The sequence below is a fragment of the Cherax quadricarinatus genome, chromosome 6 (assembly GCF_038502225.1).
Source record: "Cherax quadricarinatus isolate ZL_2023a chromosome 6, ASM3850222v1, whole genome shotgun sequence".
Lineage (NCBI taxonomy): Eukaryota > Metazoa > Arthropoda > Malacostraca > Decapoda > Parastacidae > Cherax > Cherax quadricarinatus.
The window spans coordinates 45,839,170-45,862,509 of NC_091297.1; the positions used below are offsets into that span (position 1 = coordinate 45,839,170).

Here is a 23,340-nt window from a genome sequence, read left to right on the forward strand (position 1 = left end):
AGTCTTGTACTACTACGGAACCAACCACAGGACGGACATTGAATGGCAGTACACACACGAGGCACATCTCAACACTGGAGATGTGCATGTTCGTTCCTCCTTCCAGTTGCCTATCTGTCGATTACGGGGGTCATCTCTCACAAGGTCCGGTCCCAGACAAAGACTTGATTCATGACCTGATCAATCAGACTGTTGACTGTTGGTCTTAGAGGTGTGCATTCTAGCATAGGAACTACAGCCTAGCTGATCAAGTACTGAGGTGAACTTGTCAATTCCCTCATGAAGACAAAAGGAGCCTGTTTGTGGATTCTTTTTACATAATTTCTTTTTACATAATATAGAACATATAAATGAATAATTTAATAATTGCGTAATAAAATATGATACTGATTCGACCCTTTCAAGAAATTTCGAGTGAGGGGGAAAACAGCTATGGAGTAACGCCGAGGGAGACACCACATCGAATTTAATGTGTGAACACTGGACTGAAGTGTGCAATTGTAATCAGAGATTCTCGAAGCTTAGTTGGGGCTTTTCGGCCTGAATTTGTAATCAGGAACCCGTGTTAATGTCCCCTGCTAAAGAATTGGGACAGGAAATTTGTGGGACCTCAAGAATTGCATGTGGATGGAGGAAGATAATTGATGCGAACGTCACTCACAGGGAAGTGCCCCATTAGTCCTTACCTTTAGATCTCTAACTGGCCAGTTTAGGTTCTAGGTGTTGGGGAGGTGTTGTGGTGTGATGTACAGTAATTAAATGGTAAGTTTTAATACCAATTATATTTTGTATACCCAGCAAGCCTAATTATATACAATTCACAACTTTAATTACCAGAGTAGCTGATGTTAATATTATAATTATTAATTTAATGTCAGGTCTAGCTTTTTGTTAGAGTAGTAAAGAGTGGGCATCGAGGGAGTTACAGTTCAATGACCTACTGTGACTTAAGTCCCACTTACCTCACCCAAATTGCTTACAGGTAACAGTTCAGGTAATGCCATGCAAGGAACCTGCAGGTGATTTTCTCACATAATAATAATAATAATAATAATAATAATAATAATAATAATAATAATAATAATAATAATAATTCACACTGTTGGTAACATCACATACATATGAAGGAAGATTCTTGAAAAGGCTTGAGCCCTTAAAAGTTATTGAATTTATAATATTAATTTATTATTTCATTGGGAGGAGCGCTAAATCCGTAGCGGTGACACAACTCCCGGGGGAATGGCAGCAAATCCAATTTGATTCTAAACTCGGATTTTATTTTTTTTGTATCTCGTGAAAACACGAAAATTATTGCACAAAACTGTTGGTGTAGGAGCAAGCTATCATTCCCCAGTCCGTCCCTCCCCAGGCCTCTCATTCCCCAGTCCGTCCCTTCCCAAGGCCTCTCATTCCCCAGTCCGTCCCTTCCCAAGGCCTCTCATTCCCCAGTCCGTCCCTTCCCAAGGCCTCTCATTCCCCAGTCCGCCCCTTCCCCAGGCCTCTCATTCCCCAGTCCGCCCCTTCCCCAGGCCTCTCATTCCCCAGTCCGCCCCTTCCCCAGGCCTCTCATTCCCCAGTCCGTCCCTTCCCAAGGCCTCTCATTCCCCAGTCCGCCCCTTCCCCAGGCCTCTCATTCCCCAGTCCGCCCCTTCCCCAGGCCTCTCATTCCCCAGTCCGCCCCTTCCCCAGGCCTCTCATTCCCCAGTCCGCCCCTTCCCCAGGCCTCTCATTCCCCAGTCCGCCCCTTCCCAGGCCTCTCATTCCCCAGTCCGTCCCTTCCCCAGGCCTCTCATTCCCCAGTCCGCCCCTCCCCAGGCCTCTCATTCCCGAGTCCGCCCCTTCCCAGGCCTCTCATTCCCCAGTCCGCCCCTCCCCAGGCCTCTCATTCCCCAGTCCGTCCCTTCCCCAGGCCTCTCATTCCCCAGTCCGTCCCTTCCCCAGGCCTCTCATTCCCCAGTCCGACCCTTCCCAAGGCCTCTCATTCCCCAGTCCGCCCCTCCCCAGGCCTCTCCCCAGTCCGCCCCTCCCCAGGCCTCTCATTCCCCAGTCCGTCCCTTCCCCAGGCCTCTCATTCCCCAGTCCGTCCCTTCCCCAGGCCTCTCATTCCCCAGTCCGTCCCTTCCCCAGGCCTCTCATTCCCCAGTCCGCCCCTCCCCAGTCCTCTCATTCCCGAGTCCGTCCCTTCCCCAGTCCTCTCATTCCCGAGTCCGTCCCTTCCCCAGGCCTCTCATTCCCCAGTCCGTCCCTTCCCCAGTCCTCTCATTCCCCAGTCCGTCCCTTCCCCAGGCCTCTCATTCCCCAGTCCGTCCCTTCCCCAGTCCTCTCATTCCCCAGTCCTCTCATTCCCCAGTCCGTCCCTTCCCCAGGCCTCTCATTCCCCAGTCCGTCCCTTCCCCAGGTCTCTCATTCCCCAGTCCGCCCCTCCCCAGTCCTCTCATTCCCGAGTCCGTCCCTTCCCCAGGCCTCTCATTCCCCAGTCCGCCCCTCCCCAGGCCTCTCATTCCCGAGTCCGTCCCTTCCCCAGGCCTCTCATTCCCCAGTCCGCCCCTCCCCAGGCCTCTCATTCCCGAGTCCGTCCCTTCCCCAGGCCTCTCATTCCCGAGTCCGTCCCTTCCCCAGGCCTCTCATTCCCCAGTCCGTCCCTTCCCCAGGCCTCTCATTCCCGAGTCCGTCCCTTCCCCAGGCCTCTCATTCCCGAGTCCGTCCCTTCCCCAGGCCTCTCATTCCCGAGTCCGTCCCTTCCCCAGGCCTCTCATTCCCGAGTCCGTCCCTTCCCCAGGCCTCTCATTCCCCAGTCCGTCCCTTCCCCAGGCCTCTCATTCCCGAGTCCGTCCCTTCCCCAGGCCTCTCATTCCCGAGTCCGTCCCTTCCCCAGGCCTCTCATTCCCGAGTCCGTCCCTTCCCCAGGCCTCTCATTCCCCAGTCCGTCCCTTCCCCAGGCCTCTCATTCCCGAGTCCGTCCCTTCCCCAGGCCTCTCATTCCCCAGTCCGTCCCTTCCCCAGGCCTCTCATTCCCCAGTCCGTCCCTTCCCCAGGCCTCTCATTCCCGAGTCCGTCCCTTCCTCAGGCCTCTCATTCCCCAGTCCGTCCCTTCCCCAGGCCTCTCATTCCCCAGTCCGTCCCTTCCCCAGGCCTCTCATTCCCCAGTCCGTCCCTTCCCCAGGCCTCTCATTCCCGAGTCCGTCCCTTCCCCAGGCCTCTCATTCCCGAGTCCGTCCCTTCCCCAGGCCTCTCATTCCCGAGTCCGTCCCTTCCCCAGGCCTCTCATTCCCCAGTCCGTCCCTTCCCCAGGCCTCTCATTCCCGAGTCCGTCCCTTCCTCAGTCCTCTCATTCCCCAGTCCGTCCCTTCCCCAGTCCTCTCATTCCCCAGTCCGTCCCTTCCCCAGGCCTCTCATTCCCGAGTCCGTCCCTTCCCCAGGCCTCTCATTCCCGAGTCCGTCCCTTCCCCAGGCCTCTCATTCCCCAGTCCGTCCCTTCCCCAGGCCTCTCATTCCCCAGTCCGTCCCTTCCCCAGTCCTCTCATTCCCCAGTCCGTCCCTTCCCCAGGCCTCTCATTCCCCAGTCCGTCCCTTCCCCAGGCCTCTCATTCCCCAGTCCGTCCCTTCCCCAGGCCTCTCATTCCCCAGTCCGTCCCTTCCCCAGTCCTCTCATTCCCCAGTCCGTCCCTTCCCCAGGCCTCTCATTCCCCAGTCCGTCCCTTCCCCAGTCCTCTCATTCCCCAGTCCGTCCCTTCCCCAGGCCTCTCATTCCCCAGTCCGTCCCTTCCCCAGTCCTCTCATTCCCCAGTCCGTCCCTTCCCCAGTCCTCTCATTCCCCAGTCCGTCCCTTCCCCATGCCTCTCATTCCCCAGTCCGTCCCTTCCCCAGGCCTCTCATTCCCCAGTCCGTCCCTTCCCCAGTCCTCTCATTCCCCAGTCCTCTCATTCCCCAGTCCGTCCCTTCCCCAGGCCTCTCATTCCCCAGTCCGTCCCTTCCCCAGTCCTCTCATTCCCCAGTCCGTCCCTTCCCTAGGCCTCTCATTCCCCAGTCCGTCCCTTCCCCAGGCCTCTCATTCCCCAGTCTGTCCCTTCCCCAGGCCTCTCATTCCCCAGTCCGTCCCTTCCCCAGGCCTCTCATTCCCCAGTCCGTCCCTTCCCCAGGCCTCTCATTCCGCAGTCCGTCCCTTCCCCAGGCCTCTCATTCCCCAGTCCGTCCCTTCCCCAATCCTCTCATTCCCCAGTCCGTCCCTTCCCCAGTCCTCTCATTCCCCAGTCCGTCCCTTCCCCAGGCCTCTCATTCCCCAGTCCGTCCCTTCCCCAGGCCTCTCATTCCCCAGTCCGTCCCTTCCCCAGTCCTCTCATTCCCCAGTCCGTCCCTTCCCCAGGCCTCTCATTCCCCAGTCCGTCCCTTCCCCAGTCCTCTCATTCCCCAGTCCGTCCCTTCCCCAGGCCTCTCATTCCCCAGTCCGTCCCTTCCCCAGTCCTCTCATTCCCCAGTCCGTCCCTTCCCCAGTCCTCTCATTCCCCAGTCCGTCCCTTCCCCATGCCTCTCATTCCCCAGTCCGTCCCTTCCCCAGGCCTCTCATTCCCCAGTCCGTCCCTTCCCCAGTCCTCTCATTCCCCAGTCCTCTCATTCCCGAGTCCGTCCCTTCCCCAGGCCTCTCATTCCCCAGTCCGTCCCTTCCCCAGTCCTCTCATTCCCCAGTCCGTCCCTTCCCTAGGCCTCTCATTCCCCAGTCCGTCCCTTCCCCAGGCCTCTCATTCCCCAGTCTGTCCCTTCCCCAGGCCTCTCATTCCCCAGTCCGTCCCTTCCCCAGGCCTCTCATTCCCCAGTCCGTCCCTTCCCCAGGCCTCTCATTCCGCAGTCCGTCCCTTCCCCAGGCCTCTCATTCCCCAGTCCGTCCCTTCCCCAATCCTCTCATTCCCCAGTCCGTCCCTTCCCCAGTCCTCTCATTCCCCAGTCCGTCCCTTCCCCAGGCCTCTCATTCCCCAGTCCGTCCCTTCCCCAGGCCTCTCATTCCCCAGTCCGTCCCTTCCCCAGGCCTCTCATTCCCCAGTCCGTCCCTTCCCCAGGCCTCTCATTCCCCAGTCCGTCCCTTCCCCAGGCCTCTCATTCCCCAGTCCGTCCCTTCCCCAGGCCTCTCATTCCCCAGTCCGTCCCTTCCCCAGGCCTCTCATTCCCCAGTCCGTCCCTTCCCCAGGCCTCTCATTCCCCAGTCCGTCCCTTCCCCATGCCTCTCATTCACCAGTCCGTCCCTTCCCCAGGCCTCTCATTCCCCAGTCCGTCCCCTCCCCAGGCCTCTCATTCCCCAGTCCGTCCCTTCCCCAGGCCTCTCATTCCCCAGTCCGTCCCTTCCCCAGGCCTCTCATTCCCCAGTTCCCCCCCATGGCCTCTCATTCCCCAGTCCGTCCCCTCCCCAGGCCTCTCATTCCCCAGTCCGTCCCTTCCCCAGGCCTCTCATTCCCCAGTCCGTCCCTTCCCCAGGCCTCTCATTCCCCAGTCCGTCCCTTCCCCATGCCTCTCATTCCCCAGTACGTCCCCTCCCCAGGCCTCTCATTCCCCAGTCCGTCCCTTCCCCAGGCCTCTCATTCCCCAGTCCGTCCCTTCCCCATGCCTCTCATTCCCCAGTCCGTCCCTTCCCCATTCCTCTCATTCCCCAGTCCGTCCCTTCCTCAGGCCTCTCATTCCCCAGTCCGTCCCCTCCCCAGGCCTCTCATTCCCCAGTCCGTCCCTTCCCCATGCCTCTCATTCCCCAGTCCGTCCCTTCCCCAGTCCTCTCATTCCCCAGTCCGTCCCTCCCTCAGGCCTCTCATTCCCCAGTCCGTCCCTTCCCCAGGCCTCTCATTCCCCAGTCCGTCCCTTCCCCATGCCTCTCATTCCCCAGTCCGTCCCTTCCCCAGTCCTCTCATTCCCCAGTCCGTCCCTCCCTCAGGCCTCTCATTCCCCAGTCCGTCCCTTCCCCAGGCCTCTCATTCCCCAGTCCGTCCCTTCCCCAGGCCTCTCATTCCCCAGTCCGTCCCTTCCCCAGGCCTCTCATTCCCCAGTCCGTCCCTTCCCCATTCCTCTCATTCCCCAGTCCGTCCCTTCCCCAGGCCTCTCATTCCCCAGTCCGTCCCTTCCCCAGGCCTCTCATTCCCCAGTCCGTCCCTTCCCCAGGCCTCTCATTCCCCAGTCCGTCCCTTCCCCAGGCCTCTCATTCCCCAGTCCGTCCCTTCCTCAGGCCTCTCATTCCCGAGTCCGTCCCTTCCCCAGGCCTCTCATTCCTCTTATGACCAAACATAAAATCTTCAACTAATACAACAGGTCAAAAACAAATGCGTAATCTTTGGAAAAATAATTTATTTCACTAAGATTATTACATCTAAATTTACAATGATAATATTTACACAAACAAATATAATATACATTATATATATATATATATATATATATATATATATATATATATATATATATATATATATATATATATATATATATCTCACACACAAGCTTTAATGTTGCTCCGACGATATGTTGTAAATGAGGATGATAATGATAAAAATTAAAAATAGGTTTGGGGTAATGAGAGAGAATGACACCACTGTCACAACACACTGTTATCTCGTGACTACTGTCACAACACACTGTTATCTCGTGACTACTGTCACAACACACTGTTATCTCGTGACTACTGTGTCACAACACACTGTTATCTCGTGACTACTGTGTCACAACACTGTTATCTCGTGACTACTGTCACAACACACTGTTATCTCGTGACTACTGTGTCAAAACACACTGTTATCTCGTGACTACTGTGTCAACACTGTTATCTCGTGACTACTGTGTCACAACACTTATCTCGTGACTACTGTCACAGCACACTGTTATCTCGTGACTACTGTCACAACACACTTTTATCTCGTGACATTGTTATACATCCCACACGTAAAGCTACGGTAACCCTTGATGAATGGATTTCCGTCTGTACGTCCCAGCAGCCAGAAGTGATAGTTGGTGAGCCTAGCAGTAGTACTGTCCTGAGCCTAGCAGTAGTACTGTCCTGAGCCTAGCAGTAGTACTGTCTTGAGCCTAGCAGTAGTACTGTCCTGAGCCTAGCAGTAGTACTGTTCTGAACCTAGCAGTAGTACTGTCCTGAGTCTAACAGTAATACTGTCCTGAGCCTAGCAGTAGTAGTCCTGAGCCTAGCAGTAGTACTGTCCTGAGCCTAGCAGTAGTACTGTCCTGAGCCTAGCAGTAGTACTGTTCTGAACCTAGCAGTAGTACTGTTCTGAGCCTAGCAGTAGTACTGTTCTGAACCTAGCAGTAGTACTGTCCTGAGCCTAACAGTAGTACTGTCCTGAGCCTAGCAGTAGTACTGTCCTGAGCCTAGCAGTAGTACTGTCCTGAGCCTAGCAGTAGTACTGTCCTGAGCCTAGCAGTAGTACTGTTCTGAACCTAGCAGTAGTACTTTTCTGAACCTAGCAGTAGTACTGTCCTGAACCTAGCAGTAGTACTGTCCTGAGCCTAGCAGTAGTACTGTCCTGAGCCTAGCAGTAGTACTGTTCTGAGCCTAGCAGTAGTTATTATTATAATCAAAAAGAAGCGCTAAGCCACAAGGGCTATACAGCTTTGCCTAGCAGTAGTACTGACCTGAGCCTAGCAGTAGTACTGTCCTGAGCCTAGCAGTAGTACTGTTCTGAGCCTAGCAGTAGTACTGTCCTGAGCCTAGCAGTAGTACTGTTCTGAGCCTAGCAGTAGTACTGTTCTGAGCCTAGCAGTAGTACTGTCCTGAGCCTAGCAGTAGTACTGCTCTGAGCCTAGCAGTAGTACTGTTCTGAGCCTAGCAGTAGTACTGTCCTGAGCCTAGCAGTAGTACTGTTCTGAGCCTAGCAGTAGTACTGTTCTGAGCCTAGCAGTAGTACTGTCCTGAGCCTAGCAGTAGTACTGTCCTGAGCCTAGCAGAAGTACTGTTCTGAGCCTAGCAGTAGTACTGTCCTGAGCCTAGCAGTAGCACTGTTCTGAACCTAGCAGTAGTACTGTCCTGAACCTAGCAGTAGTACTCTCCTGAGCCTAGCAGTAGTACTGTTCTGAACCCCGTGGCCTGGTGACTAAAGCTCTCTCTTTATTCGGAGAGTGTCCAGGTTCGATTCCCTGCTAGGGTAGAAAAATTGGGCGTGTTTTACACCGGTTGTACATGTTCCCCATAAATAAAATGGGTACCTGGGTGTTAGTGGACTGGTGTGGGTGGCATCTTGGGACAAAACTGACCTAATTTGCCAGAAAAGCTCTGCATAACAAGGGGCTTTCTATTATAATAAAAAAAGAAGCGCTAAACCACAAGGGCTATACAGCTGGGGCTTTCTATATAGTAGTACGTCACTGGCGTCAGCTAGAATCTTGTACATGTACTTTCAGAAACAGATATTATTACTGTGGATCCTATGAGTAGTACTGTTGAGTTTACCAGTAATACTAGTAATGCTAGTAATATTAGTAATACTAGTAATACTAGTAATACTAGTATTATTAGTAATACTAGTAATACTAGTAATACTAGTAATATTAGTAATACTAGTAATACTAGTAATATTAGTAATACTAGTAATACTAGTAATACTAGTAATATTAGTAATACTAGTAATACTAGTAATATTAGTAATACTAGTAATACTAGTAATACTAGTAATATTAGTAATATTAGTAATATTAGTAATACTAGTAATACTAGTATTAGTAATACTAGTAAGCTTACTAGTAGTAGTAGTAGTATTGTGAGAAGCTTTAATGTCATTGTCACCCTGGCGGAAGTACTGTTGTCAGTCCAGTTACTGCCTCCTAGGAGAGCCTCCTAGGAGAGCCTCCTAAGAGAGCCTCCTAGGAGAGCCTCCTAAGAGAGCCTCCTAAGAGAGCCTCCTAAGAGAGCCTCCTAAGGTCACTTGCCCCTCAAGAAGGCTTATGCCAGCGACGAGCTCTTGGATCAAGGAATTGGAGCTATCCTCCCCTTCCATGGTCCAAACTTGTTTCCACTTTCCAGCAGTTATGTGACATACTGCGCGTGGTTTATGTGACATACTGCGCGTGGTTTATGTGACATACTGCGCGTGGTTTATGTGACATACTGCGCGTGGTTTAACACTTCCAATAATAAGAAAATGAGAGAATAAGGTTTCATTCTAATTAATATTAAGTTAGAAGAAGTGTGACAACGGAAGTTGTTGGAGAACTGTCTTGTGTGTCCTCTCCTTCCCTCCCAGCTGAGGGGGGGGACACAACGGAAGTTGTTGGAGAACTGTCTTGTGTGTCCTCTCCTTCCCTCCCAGCTGAGGGGGGGGGACACAACGGAAGTTGTTGGAGAACTGTCTTGTGTGTCCTCTCCTTCCCTCCCAGCTGAGGTGGGGGGACACTGACACTTGCTGAGCAAACCTCCAAGAGGACTTGATCATTGTTATGGTGTGTGTGTGTACTCACCTAGTTGTACTCACCTAGTTGAGGTTGCGGGGGTCGAGTCCGAGCTCCTGGCCCCGCCTCTTCACTGATCGCTACTAGGTCACTCTCCCCGAGCCGTGAGCTTTATCATACCTCTGCTTAAAGCTATGTATGGATCCTGCCTCCACTACATCGCTTCCCAAACTATTCCACTTACTGACTACTCTGTGGCTGAAGAAATACTTCCTAACATCCCTGTGATTCATCTGTGTCTTCAGCTTCCAACTGTGTCCCCTTGTTACTGTGTCCAATCTCTGGAACATCCTGTCTTTGTCCACCTTGTCAATTCCCCTCAGTATTTTGTATGTCGTTACCATGTCCCCCCTATCTCTCCTGTCCTCCAGTGTCGTCAGGTTGATTTCCCTTAACCTCTCCTCGTAGGACATACCTCTTAGCTCTGGGACTAGTCTTGTTGCAAACCTTTGCACTTTCTCTAGTTTCTTTACGTGCTTGGCTAGGTGTGGGTTCCAAACTGGTGCCGCATACTCCAATATGGGCCTAACGTATACTGTGTACAGGGTCCTGAACGATTCCTTATTAAGATGTCGGAATGCTGTTCTGAGGTTTGCTAGGCGCCCATATGCTGCAGCAGTTATTTGGTTGATGTGCGCTTCAGGAGATGTGCCTGGTGTTATACTCACCCCAAGATCTTTTTCCTTGAGTGAGGTTTGTAGTCTCTGACCCCCTAGACTGTACTCCGTCTGCAGCCTTCTTTGCCCTTCCCCAATCTTCATGACTTTGCACTTGGTGTGTGTGTGTGTGTGTGTGTGTGTGTGTGTGTGTGGCCGAATAACTAAAACTTGCTATTTTGGCTTAAATAACAACGCTCTTCTTGCTTAATAAGACAAGCGAAAATTTGTGTTTGCAATAATTTCGCAAAAATCATTCTGAACCTGACGAAAAAAATATATTTTATTAAGTTTGTTTATTATTAAATTATTGTAAGCTTATCTAAAATATATTTAGTTGGATTAGGCTCTATTAAATTGCACTTGTTATAATTGGTTAGGTAAGTTTTCTAAGGTTCTTTTGGTACAAAATTATTAATTTTTCCATCGACATAAATAAAAAAAATATATCTTTAAAGGTATAAGAGAAAATTTTAGAAAGGATAATTTTAAATAAGTTCTTGATAATTGACCAGTTTTACCTATTCGGCACATTATATAATATTACACACACACACACACACACACACACACACACACACACACTGATACTAATAAGCTAGGTTTTAGGGTAACCCGGTGTGGGTGAGGCCATGTGACAAGACGGGTGTGGGTGAGGCCATGTGACAAGACGGGTGTGGGTGAGGCCATGTGACAAGACGGGTGTGGGTGAGGCCATGTGACAAGACGGGTGTGGGTGAGGCCATGTGACACAAGACGGGTGTGGGTGAGGCCATGTGACAAGACGGGTGTGGGTGAGGCCATGTGACAAGACGGGTGTGGGTGAGGCCATGTGACACAAGACGGGTGTGGGTGAGGCCATGTGACAAGACGGGTGTGGGTGAGGCCATGTGACAAGACGGGTGTGGGTGAGGCCTTGTGACAAGACGGGTGTGGGTGAGGTCTTGTGACAAGACGGGTGTGGGTGAGGTCTTGTGACACAAGACGGGTGTGGGTGAGGTCTTGTGACACAAGACGGGTGTGGGTGAGGTCTTGTGACACAAGACGGGTGTGGGTGAGGCCATGTGACAAGACGGGTGTGGGTGAGGCCTTGTGACACAAGACGGGTGTGGGTGAGGTCTTGTGACACAAGACGGGTGTGGGTGAGGCCATGTGACAAGACGGGTGTGGGTGAGGCCTTGTGACACAAGACGGGTGTGGGTGAGGTCTTGTGACACAAGACTGGTGTGGGTGAGGCCTTGTGACACAAGACGGGTGTGGGTGAGGCCTTGTGACACAAGACGGGTGTGGGTGAGGCCTTGTGACACAAGACGGGTGTGGGTGAGGCCTTGTGACACAAGACGGGTGTGGGTGAGGTCTTCAGCAGCACCTTGACGCCCACACACCCACATACCTCAGGCAAGGACCACAAGGGCTGGCAGTAACACACGTGTCTACACACGCACACACACACATACATCTGGCACCTTCCTAGTCTCAATACTCCTCTCAAAATACGTCCAAGCGAGGTGAGAAGTATAACGAAACACGCAAAGTTTGTCTGACTATGTAACGAGATAATAAAGCAACAGATGGAGTCATGTGAGGTGGAGAAGACAGTGTCGGCACTTGGGTGGTTACACTGCTCACCAAACTTACCTTTCTCCCTACCACTGCTGCCAACTTACACCATTCAGTCCTTTCCCCGTTTCTTAACTTACTAACACTGTTTTACGACAACTTTTGGTCACAAATAAAATAAAGGAAAAATCAAATTCACTGCTAACATGAATAAGTGTGGAAGTGTTGAAGAAGGTAGTGGATGAAGGAACAGGTGGTGGGTGTGGTGTTGAGAGAGCAGCGCCACTATGGCAACACTTCTCTCTGTAAACCTGCGCACATAATTAACATTGACATAAATGAAGACCGCCACAGCTGCTCGGGGCTCCTCCAGAATGACACAGATGGATGCCTACGCAGCTGGTACAGCTATCTCAGAAATGTTGGTAGTGAAGACGAGGGTAACAACGGTAAACAAAGTTAAAAGGTAAGGGCGGTGCTAAAGTATTGTGGTACCTGGCCGTCTAGGTACTGACTAACAGACACCAGGAGCAACGTTTACACACGTGTGGCCCGCATACCTGGCGGCCTGTTGAACAGACAGACGCATAGACAGTGGACAGCTGGGAGGACGGGTGTTAGGCTACAGATACATGAGCAGCTGCAGCCTCCCTACACGTGTGGTGGCGGCACTCACACACATACACAGCCGGATGTTCCCCGGCTGTCGCACCCTGCCAGGCTGTGACAGCCTCCTGCAGACGGCCCTCTTTGTGTACCCTTCCAAGAGGAATTACAACTTATCTTGCTTAAGCATTATAGTGTTACGACCACCTTATTCTTAGGAATAGTTCTGCAAATGACTTTTAACACAGTGACCATAAAATATAACTCAACTGGTGATGGAAGTAATGAATGGTGGTGGTCAGAGCCGGAACAGCTGACGGATGGACCTTCTGGTTACGTGTGCTGGCGCTAAGTAGCAGCTGGCCAGATATTAAATAATTGATCTCGCCGATTATTGGACAGATGTCCTCCTGTACCCTGCTTAACGGTTTTTGTTAGTCAATGATTCAACACATGGGATCAAGCCAACTGTTGTGTTATGCCCTTTAGTCCCCAGTGAGAATTAATATTTAATTTATCTTGGAGAGTCTAGTTCTGGTGATATGCAGCAGGACCAACTGCTCTAAACTGTTCATTATTACCACCTCCCAAACACTATATTATTAGCTCTTTGCAGTTTTGCTTCTAAATAAGAAAGGAATTTTAGTACCAATGTAGCGAAAATAATCCTGTAGAGAAAAACAGTCTGTTCTAACACTTGGCAACATACAGGAGGAAGAAAAGTGGTGTTTTTGGACCAGGTGGGAAGACCACGTGGTAGCCACAACAATCATTAATGAAATACTGTGTTCAGGCGTAGCTGCAGTTAACTCCACCCCAGCACACAGCACCCTTGTTATCCACCATCAGTATAATACGACTGACAATCCACAAGCGTGATAATCACGAACATAATCACTATAAGTCTGAATGCCAATGTGAAAACATAACGAGAGAAGTCTATTGTGTTATCATGAGGTCTCCCATTGATGATCTCTCTAGACTTAAAGTTACTCTTAATAGCCCAGATTGTGACTCTGGTGCCCAGATGGTAGTTCTGACAATGGTGACCCTGGAGCCAGGGCAGCACACAGTGACCATGGCACCACAGTTAGATATAGCAGCACAGATGGTGGTCTGGCAGCCAAGGTGGTGGGCCAGTGGTGGCACAGATGGTCAGGCAGCACAGATGGTGGTCCAGTACTGACCCTGGTGCCACAGATGGTGACATGGCAGCGTAAATGGTGACCCTAGTGGAACAGATGGTGACCCTTGTAGCATAAATGGGAATGTGGTGGCCTAGATCGTGATTTCATGATCCAGATGGTAACACCGCAGGCCAGATGGTGACCCGACGGTCAAGATGGCAACACAGCATTCCAAATAGTGACGCAGCTGCCCAGGTGGTCATACTGAGACCTCAGATGACCAACAGTGACTGAAGACACAGGTGCTGATCTAGGAGCATCGTGGACGAGGGACACAACTGACACAGACTTCAGGCTGGGAAAAGAAAAAATCAATAAGGGAAATGTACCCTTATCATTTAATAGCTATCTATCCTACCTCAGCTCATACCAGAGCTATCCTACCTCAGCTCATACCAGAGCTATCCTACCTCAGCTCATACCAGAGCTATCCTACCTCAGCTTATACCAGAGCTATCCTACCTCAGCTTATACAAGAGCTATCCTACCTCAGCTTATACCAGAGCTATCCTACCTCAGCTTATACCAGAGCTATCCTACCTCAGCTTATACCAGAGCTATCCTACCTCAGCTTATACCAGAGCTATCCTACCTCAGCTTATACCAGAGCTATCCTACCTCAGCTTATACCAGAGCTATCCTACCTCAGCTTATACCAGAGCTATCCTACCTCAGCTTATACCAGAGCTATCCTACCTCAGCTCATACCAGAGCTATCCTACCTCAGCTCATACCAGAGCTATCCTACCTCAGCTCATACCAGAGCTATCCTACCTCAGCTCATACCAGAGCTATCCTACCTCAGCTCATACTAAAGTTATCCTACCTCAGCTCATACTAAAGTTATCCTACCTCAGCTCATACGAAAGTTATCCTACCTCAGCTCATACCAGAGCTATCCTACCTCAGCTCATACTAAAGTTATCCTACCTCAGCTCATACTAAAGTTATCCTACCTCAGCTCATACTAAAGTTATCCTACCTCAGCTCATACTAAAGTTATCCTACCTCAGCTCATACCAAAGCTACTATCCTACCTCAGCTCATACCAAAGCTACTATCCTACCTCAGCTCATACCAAAGCTACTATCCTACCTCAGCTCATACCAAAACTACTATCCTGCCTCAGCTCATACCAAAGCTACTATCCTACCTCAGCTCATACCAAAGCTACTATCCTACCTCAGCTCATACCAAAGCTATCCTACCTCAGCTCATACAAAAGCTACTATCCTACCTCAGCTCATACCAAAGCTACTATCCTACCTCAGCTCATACCGAAGCTACTATCCTACCTCAGCTCATACCAAAGCTATCCTACCTCAGCTCATACCAAAGCTATCCTACCTCAGCTCATACCAAAGCTACTATCCTACCTCAGCTCATACCAAAGCTACTATCCTACCTCAGCTCATACCAAAGCTACTATCCTACCTCAGCTCATACCAAAGCTATCCTACCTCAGCTCATACCAAAACTATCCTACCTCAGCTCATACCAAAACTATCCTATCTCAGCTCATACCAAAGCTATCCTACCTCAGCTCATACCAAAGCTATCCTACCTCAGCTCATACCAAAGCTATCCTACCTCAGCTCATACCAAAGCTATCCTACCTCAGCTCATACCAAAACTATCCTACCTCAGCTCATACCAAAACTATCCTACCTCAGCTCATACCAAAACTATCCTACCTCAGCTCATACCAAAGCTATCCTACCTCAGCTCATACCAAAGTTACTATCCTACCTCAGCTCATACCAAAGCTATCCTACCTCAGCTCATACCAAAGCTATCCTACCTCAGCTCATACCAAAGCTATCCTACCTCAGCTCATACCAAAGCTATCCTACCTCAGCTCATACCAAAGCTATCCTACCTCAACTCATACCAAAGCTACTATCCTACCTCAGCTCATACCAAAGCTACTATCCTACCTCAGCTCATACCAAAGCTACTATCCTACCTCAGCTCATACCAAAGCTACTATCCTACCTCAGCTCATACCAAAGCTACTATCCTACCTCAGCTCATACCAAAGCTACTATCCTACCTCAGCTCATACCAAAGCTACTATCCTACCTCAGCTCATACCAAAGCTACTATCCTACCTCAGCTCATACCAAAGCTACTATCCTACCTCAGCTCATACCAAAGCTACTATCCTACCTCAGCTCATACCAAAGCTATCCTACCTCAGCTCATACCAAAGCTACTATCCTACCTCAGCTCATACCAAAGCTACTATCCTACCTCAGCTCATACCAAAGCTACTATCCTACCTCAGCTCATACCAAAGCTACTGTCCTACCTCAGCTCATACCAAAGCTACTATCCTACCTCAGCTCATACCAAAGCTATCCTACCTCAGCTCATACCAAAGCTACTATCCTACCTCAGCTCATACCAAAGCTATCCTACCTCAGCTCATACCAAAGCTACTATCCTACCTCAGCTCATACCAAAGCTATCCTACCTCAGCTCATACCAAAGCTATCCTACCTCAGCTCATACCAAAGCTACTATCCTACCTCAGCTCATACCAAAGCTACTATTCTACCTCAGCTCATACCAAAGCTATCCTACCTCAGCTCATACCAAAGCTACTATCCTACCTCAGCTCATACCAAAGCTATCCTACCTCAGCTCATACCAAAGCTACTATCCTACCTCAGCTCATACCAAAGCTATCCTACCTCAGCTCATACCAAAGCTACTATCCTACCTCAACTCATACCAGAGCTACTATCCTACCTCAGCTCAAAGCTACTATCGTACCTCAGCTCATACCAAAGCTACTATCCTGCCTCAGCTCATATCAAAGCTATGCTACCTCAGCTCATACCAAAGCTATCCTACCTCAGCTCATACCAAAGCTACTATCCTACCTCAGCTCGTACCAAAGCTACTATCCTACCTCAGCTCGTACCAAAGCTATCCTACCTCAGCTCGTAGCAAAGCTACTATCCTACCTCAGCTCATACCAAATCTACTATCCTACCTCAGCTCATACCAAAGCTATCCTACCACAGCTCGTACCAAAGCTACTATCCTACCTCAGCTCATACCAAAGCTACAATCCTACCTCAGCTCATACCAAGGCTATCCTACCTCAGCTCATACCAAAGCTACTATCCTGCCTCAGCTCATACCAAAGCTACTATCCTACCTCAGCTCGTACCAAAGCTACTATCCTACCTCAGCTCGTACCAAAGCTACTATCCTACCTCAGCTCGTACCAAAGCTACTATCCTACCTCAGCTCGTACCAAAGCTATCCTACCTCAACTCATACCAAAGCTACAATCCTACCTCAGCTCATACCAAAGCTATCCTACCTCAGCTCATACCAAAGCTACAATCCTACCTCAGCTCATACCAAGGCTATCCTACCTCAGCTCATAGCAGAGCTATCCTACCTCAGCTCATACCAAAGCTATCCTACCTCAGCTCATACCAAAGCTATCCTACCTCAGCTCATACCAGAGCTATCCTACCTCAGCTCATACCAAAGGTATCCTACCTCAGCTCATACCAGAGCTATCCTACCTCAGCTCATACCAAAGGTATCCTACCTCAGCTCATACCAAAGGTATCCTACCTCAGCTCATACCAGAGCTACTATCCTACCTCAGCTCATACCAGAGCTACTATCCTACCTCAGCTCATACCAAAGCTATCCTACCTCAGCTCATACCAAAGCTATCCTACCTCAGCTCATACCAGAGCTATCCTACCTCAGCTCATACCAGAGCTACTATCCTACCTCAGCTCATACCAAAGCCTGACACTAGCTGTGAAATGCGACCCCCCCCCCGCCCCCCTCTTAAAGATACTACCCACAACAGTTAACTAACACCTACGTAGGTATATTTTTACTGATCATTTTTGCTTTTGGCTTTTCAACTACGAAGTTATTAAGACTATTTTCTGCTGAGTGAAGGAAGGAGTAGCAGATGTAAGGACATTATTATTATTATAATCAAAAAAGAAGCGCTAAACCACAAGGGCTATACAGCGCTGAGATGTAAGGATAAAATATGAAAAACAAATTCTTTAAAAACTTCAATGTAATTTAGATCATAAATTTTATCAAATTACTCGTGTTGTTGGTCTGTTGAATTAATTTGCTTTATTGGACAATTATTATCTTAGCGAGGTAATGACGTGTTACTGAGTAAAGGAGAGGCAGGTGCCAGTTATATTTTACCATGGTAACGGGCGGAGAAGACACAGCTGCTTGCAACTACGACAGCTGCTCCTTGAAACTCGCACCTGCTCCTCCAACACCACTCACATCCGTCGATCAAGACCAATTACAGCTGTCGAGCAGGCTGGAGTTGCAGCTGTCTTTAATAGTTCTGGGAGCAGGTGTCACATGTTGGCATTGATCACACCACTTCCTTGGTGGGCCCGATATGCAGCTGAGAATGATGCCCTTCTAGAGCTGCTTTTCCAGACTACGGACGCAGGTGTGCCGGATATAGAGGTACACGTGTAGAGCTCAGGCTCACCTGGAGACGCCAGCCATCAGTGCAGGTGTGGATGTAAAACACGTTTTGGAGACCAGGTGCGAGACGAAGAGCGCAATTAGTTATTGATGCAGGTGTATGGGGTGGGTACGTGTGGCATCCAGGTGTGCGTGGCGAGGCCAAGTAGCGGTGCAGGTGTGATAAAAGTGCCCGGGGCGGGAACCAGCAGGTGCGGCCCCACCCACATCTCATGAGTTCCTCGCCGCCGGCGACACAAGCCAGTCATGCCGCGCGTCAACAAGCAGATGTTGTTGTTGGTTTATTCATTAGGAAAAAACTACCCGACACGGTTCTTTAACTTAACAGGTTTAATAGTGACGACCCTGTGGCGGGGGCGCGGCATCAGTGGTGTGTAAGGACACACGTGAAGGTGGGAAGGTCCACGGCAACAGTAACCCCTGGATGGGAGGGGGGAGAGGGGATAATGGGGTGCGAGACGTATGGGGAAGGAGATGAAGACTATAATGCGAGAAGCAGGAGGGGCTTCCGGGTGGCAGGGGCAGGTCTTGTTACCAATATGGGCAGCTAGCCGTCGGACAGGTCAGGGGCAGCGTGATGCAGGGCCCGCGTCCACCTCCGTTTTGGTAGTCAAGGTGGCAGGCTAACACGACGTATTTGGTCATCACCATCTGTTATTTCACACTTACTCTAACTCGGAAAACATTAACTTTTTTATTACTAGTTCTTTGGTACGTGGGACTCGGAGAGCGTGGTGCTTTCAAAATTGTCTATTTTTTTTATATTTTTCATTGAGTTCTGTGGTTCTTAAGTGATGAAAGAACCCCCAGTGGCCGTCTGCAGCTGCTGGTCTTCTTGGTGGTGGTGGTACTGCTGTTCTTATTACTACTACTACTGCTGCTGCTGCTGTTGCTGCTGCTCTTGGTGACGGCTGCTGGTGTTGATGCCGGGGAGCAACCTTTGTTAGCATTAATTTGTTGTAGAGCGAAGAGCGGATTGTGTAAAGAGTTGGTGAAGTTAGTGATATCGTCGTTGGTGGCGAGGATAGTGTTGACGGGGTGGTGAACCAATGTATCCTGCAGTTCTACTATGTAGTCTATGACATGCTGGATGACAGCCAGCCGAGACAGCTTACCAGCCTTGGGGCAGGCAGGCACCAGCTGGCGCAACTTGTCCAGGTACTCCCGTATCTCCTGCCGCTCTTGTCTCACCTCAGGCTGACCCCGCGATGACCTGACTGCTAAGCTCGAGGAAGACCTCATGCCTCCTGTAGCTCGGGAACAAGACTTATCCCAGTTGACGTTCTTCATGGTGAAGGTGGGTAGGGGCGAGGAACGATATGAAGGTAGTGATTAAAAGCCCCGGGACGGCACTGAGGTCAAGTAAGGTGTCCAGATGTGTTGTGTCGGGACCACACACACAGCCGCCCACACAACAGATGTGCGCAGATGCACCTCACTACAGCAGAGTTCAGCAGTAAAGTAGGTGCGCAGGTGTCGGCTATATGTGCTGTCACTGTTACTAACGTGATCGCTAACTGTCAGTCACTTTGCACACAGATAGTCACAAAACTAGGTGAGAGTGAGCGTCACTCGTCCACTCAGAACAGTGTGCGGGTATGTACTAGCGTAAGAGTTCGTCTTCCCTGACTTCATTGATGCTCCACTGGTAGCAACAACACCACCGCAACTACCAATCAGAACTCTGAACGTGCTCCGTGGCCCCGCCCACTTGCCCATCAACCAACCAGAACGCGAGTTCATTGTGAAGCTGAGGGTGCCGTGCATCACCGTGGGAAAACTATCACCCCAACGAGCACACACTTCACAGTGTTAATTTAAGCGGCTAATCTACCACGAATGAATCAATCTAATCATTAATATCGCAAAGGAAAGTCTCAGAGATGTTTAAACCTTCAGGGTTCTCGTGTGTAATGTGAGAGATGAGGAATATGTGAGAAATATGTAGCAGTTTGTAGAAAAGACCTGAGAAACTGAAGTGTTTGCTTGATGTATTGTTGCATTTGTAAGTGTCTGCGCTTGTCTAGTTAAATAGAGTAAGATGTTTACCCAGATTTATGAAATAGTAAACAAAACAGCGAATCCCGATACTGTTTACAACACAACAAATATAAGAAAGATATTATAATTGCATATTGGAGAGTATCTGGCAACTGTGCTGAGAACTGAATGAATCCTGTACACAATAATAAATACTATTATACTTCCCACTTTTTTATTAGTATTTATATGATGGAACAACAATTTTGATTACATATTCTACCTCACTAATATTGTATTAGTGCTGTACTTGATATATAATAACAGGTGTCATTCTTAAAAAAGTGTCCTTGATAGTGTGTGTTGTACGTGGCAGCAGCACCGAGTGTACGTGGCAGCAGCACCAAGTGTACGTGGCAGCAGCACCAAGTGCACGTGGCAGAAGCACCAAGTGTACGTGGCAGCAGCAGCACCAAGTGTACGTGGCAGCAGCACCAAGTGTACGTGGCAGTAGCACCGAGTGTACGTGGCAGCAGCACCAAGTGTACGTGGCAGCACCACCAAGTGTACGTGGCAGCAGCACCAAGTGTACGTGGCAGCAGCAGCACCAAGTGTACGTGCCAGCAGCACCAGGTGTACGTGACAGTAGCACCGAGTGTACGTGGCAGCAGCACCAAGTGTACGTGGCAGCAGCACCAAGTGTACGTGGCAGCAGCACCAAGTGCACGTGGCAGAAGCACCAAGTGTACGTGGCAGCAGCACCAAGTGCACGTGGCAGCATCACCAAGTGTACGTGGCAGCAGCACCAAGTGTACGTGGAAGCAGCAGCACCAAGTGTACATGGCAGCAGCACCAAGTGCACGTGGCAGTAGCACCAAGTGTACGTGGCAGCAGCACCAAGTGTACGTGGCAGCAGCACCAAGTGTACGTTGCAGCAGCACCAAGTGTACGTGGCAGCAGCACCAAGTGTACGTGGCAGCAGCACCAAGTGTACGTGGCAGCAGCACCAAGTGTACGTGGCAGCACCACCAAGTGTACGTGGCAGCAGCACCAAGTGTACGTGGCAGCAGCACCAAGTGTACGTGGCAGCAGCACCAAGTGCACGTGGCAGCAGCACCAAGTGTACGTGGCAGTAGCACCAAGTGTACGTGGCAGAAGCACCAAGTGTACGTGGCAGCAGCACCAAGTGTACGAGGCAGCAGCACCAAGTGCACGTGGCAGCAGCACCAAGTGTACGTGGCAGCAGCACCAAGTGTACGAGGCAGCAGCACCAAGTGCACGTGGCAGCAGCACCAAGTGTACGTGGCAGCAGCACCAAGTGTACGTGGCAGCAGCACCAAATGTACGTGGCACAGGCAGCACCAAGTGTACGTGGCAGCAGCAGCACCAAGTGTACGTGGCAACAGCACCACCAAGTGTATGTGGCAGCAGCAGCACCAAGTGTACGTGGCAGCAGCAGCACCAAGTGTACGTCGCAGCAGCACCAAGTGTACGTCGCAGCAGCACCAAGTGTACGTGGCAGCAGCAGCACCAAGTGTAAGTGACAGCAGCACCAAGTGTACGTGGCAGCAGCACCAAGTGTACGTGGCAGCAGCAGCACCAAATGTACGTGGCAGCAGCACCAAGTGTACGTGACATCAGCACCAAGTGTAAGTGGCAGCAGCACCAAGTGTACGTGACAGCAGCACCAAGTGTACGTGACAGCAGCACCAAGTGTACGTGGCAGCAGCACCAAGTGTACGTGACAGCAGCACCAAGTGTACGTTAACTCTCAGACATGTCGTCTTAAAACAACACTGCTGACTGTTGACGTTATTCATGGTGATAGATGACGCAAGTGGTGGTAGATGACGCAAGTGGTCGTAGATGATGAAAGTGGTGGTAGATGCTGCAAGTGGTGGTAGATGATGAAAGTGGTGGTAGATGCTGCAAGTGGTCGTAGATGATGAAAGTGGTGGTAGATGCTGCAAGTGGTGGTAGATGATGAAAGTGGTGGTAGATGCTGCAAGTGGTCGTACATGATGAAAGTGGTGGTAGATGCTGCAAGTGGTGGTAGATGATGAAAGTGGTAGATGCTGCAAGTGGTGGTAGATGATGAAACTAGTGGTAGATGATGATAGTGGTAGATGATGCAAATGGTGGTAGATGATGAAAGTAGTGGTAGATGATGAAAGTAGTGGTAGATGATGCAAGTGGTGGTAGATGATGCAAATGGTGGTAGATGATGCAAGTGGTGGTAGATGATGCAAATGGTGGTAGATGCTGCAAGTGGTGGTAGATGATGCAAGTGGTGGTAGATGCTGCAAGTGGTGGTAGATGATGAAAGTGGTGGTAGATGCTGCAAGTGGTGGTAGATGATGAAACTAGTGGTAGATGATGATAGTGGTAGATGATGCAAATGGTGGTAGATGATGCAAGTAGTGGTAGATGATGAAAGTAGTGGTAGATGATGCAAGTGGTGGTAGATGGTGAAAGTAGTGGTAGATAATGAAAGAAGTGGTAGATGATGCAAGTAGTGGTAGATGATGCAAGTGGTGGTAGATGATGAAAGTGGTGGTAGATGATGCAAGTGGTGGTAGATGATGAAAGTAGTGGTAGATGATGCAAGTGGTGGTAGATGATGAAAGTAGTGGTAGATGATGCAAGTGGTGGTAGATGATGAAAGTAGTGGTAGATGATGCAAGTGGTGGTAGATGATGCAAGTGGTGGTAGATGATGCAAGTGGTGGTAGATGATGCAAGTGGTGCTAGATGACGCAAGTGGTGGTAGATGATGCAAGTGGTGGTAGATGATGAAAGTAGTGGTAGATGATGCAAGTGGTGGTAGATGATGCAAGTGGTGCTAGATGACGCAAGTGGTGGTAGATGATGCAAGTGGTGGTAGATGATGAAAGTGGTGGTAGATGCTGCAAGTGGTGGAAGATGATGAAAGTAGTGGTAGATGACGCAAGTGGTGGTAGATGATGCAAGTGGTGGTAGATGATGAAAGTGGTGGTAGATGCTGCAAGTGGTGGTAGATGACGAAAGTAGTGGTAGATGACGCAAGTGGTGGTAGATGATGAAAGTGGTTGTAGATGATGCAAATGGTGGTAGATGACGCAAGTGGGGTAGATGATGCAAGTGGTGGTAGATGACGCAAGTGGGGTAGATGATGCAAGTGGTGATAGATGACGCAAGTGGTGGTAGATGATGCAAGTGGAGGTAGATGATGCAAGTGGTGGTAGATGATGCAAGTGGTGGTAGATGACGCAAGTGGTGGTAGATGATGCGAGTGGTGGTAGATGATGCAAGTGGTGGTAGATGACGCAAGTGGTGGTAGATGACGCAAGTGGTGGTAGATGACGAAAGCGGTGGCAGATGATGCAAATGGTGGTAGATTATGCAAGTGGTGGTAGATGACGCAAGTTGTGGTAGATGATG

The 23,340-nt window shown here is 50.0% G+C and overlaps 1 protein-coding gene across 1 annotated transcript; it reads right to left on the reverse strand.

The window, feature by feature from the left end:
• Nucleotides 1-6,463: 6,463 nt before the first annotated feature.
• Nucleotides 6,464-20,127, reverse strand: LOC128691683 (DNA-binding protein inhibitor ID-2-like). Its single transcript, XM_070081413.1, has 2 exons — nt 17,642-20,127; nt 6,464-13,727 (listed from the first exon to the last, which is right to left on the reverse strand). The coding sequence occupies exon 1, from the start codon at nt 19,229-19,231 to the stop codon at nt 18,710-18,712; it is 522 nt and encodes a 173-aa protein (XP_069937514.1). The 5' UTR covers nt 19,232-20,127; the 3' UTR covers nt 6,464-13,727; nt 17,642-18,709.
• Nucleotides 20,128-23,340: the final 3,213 nt, after the last annotated feature.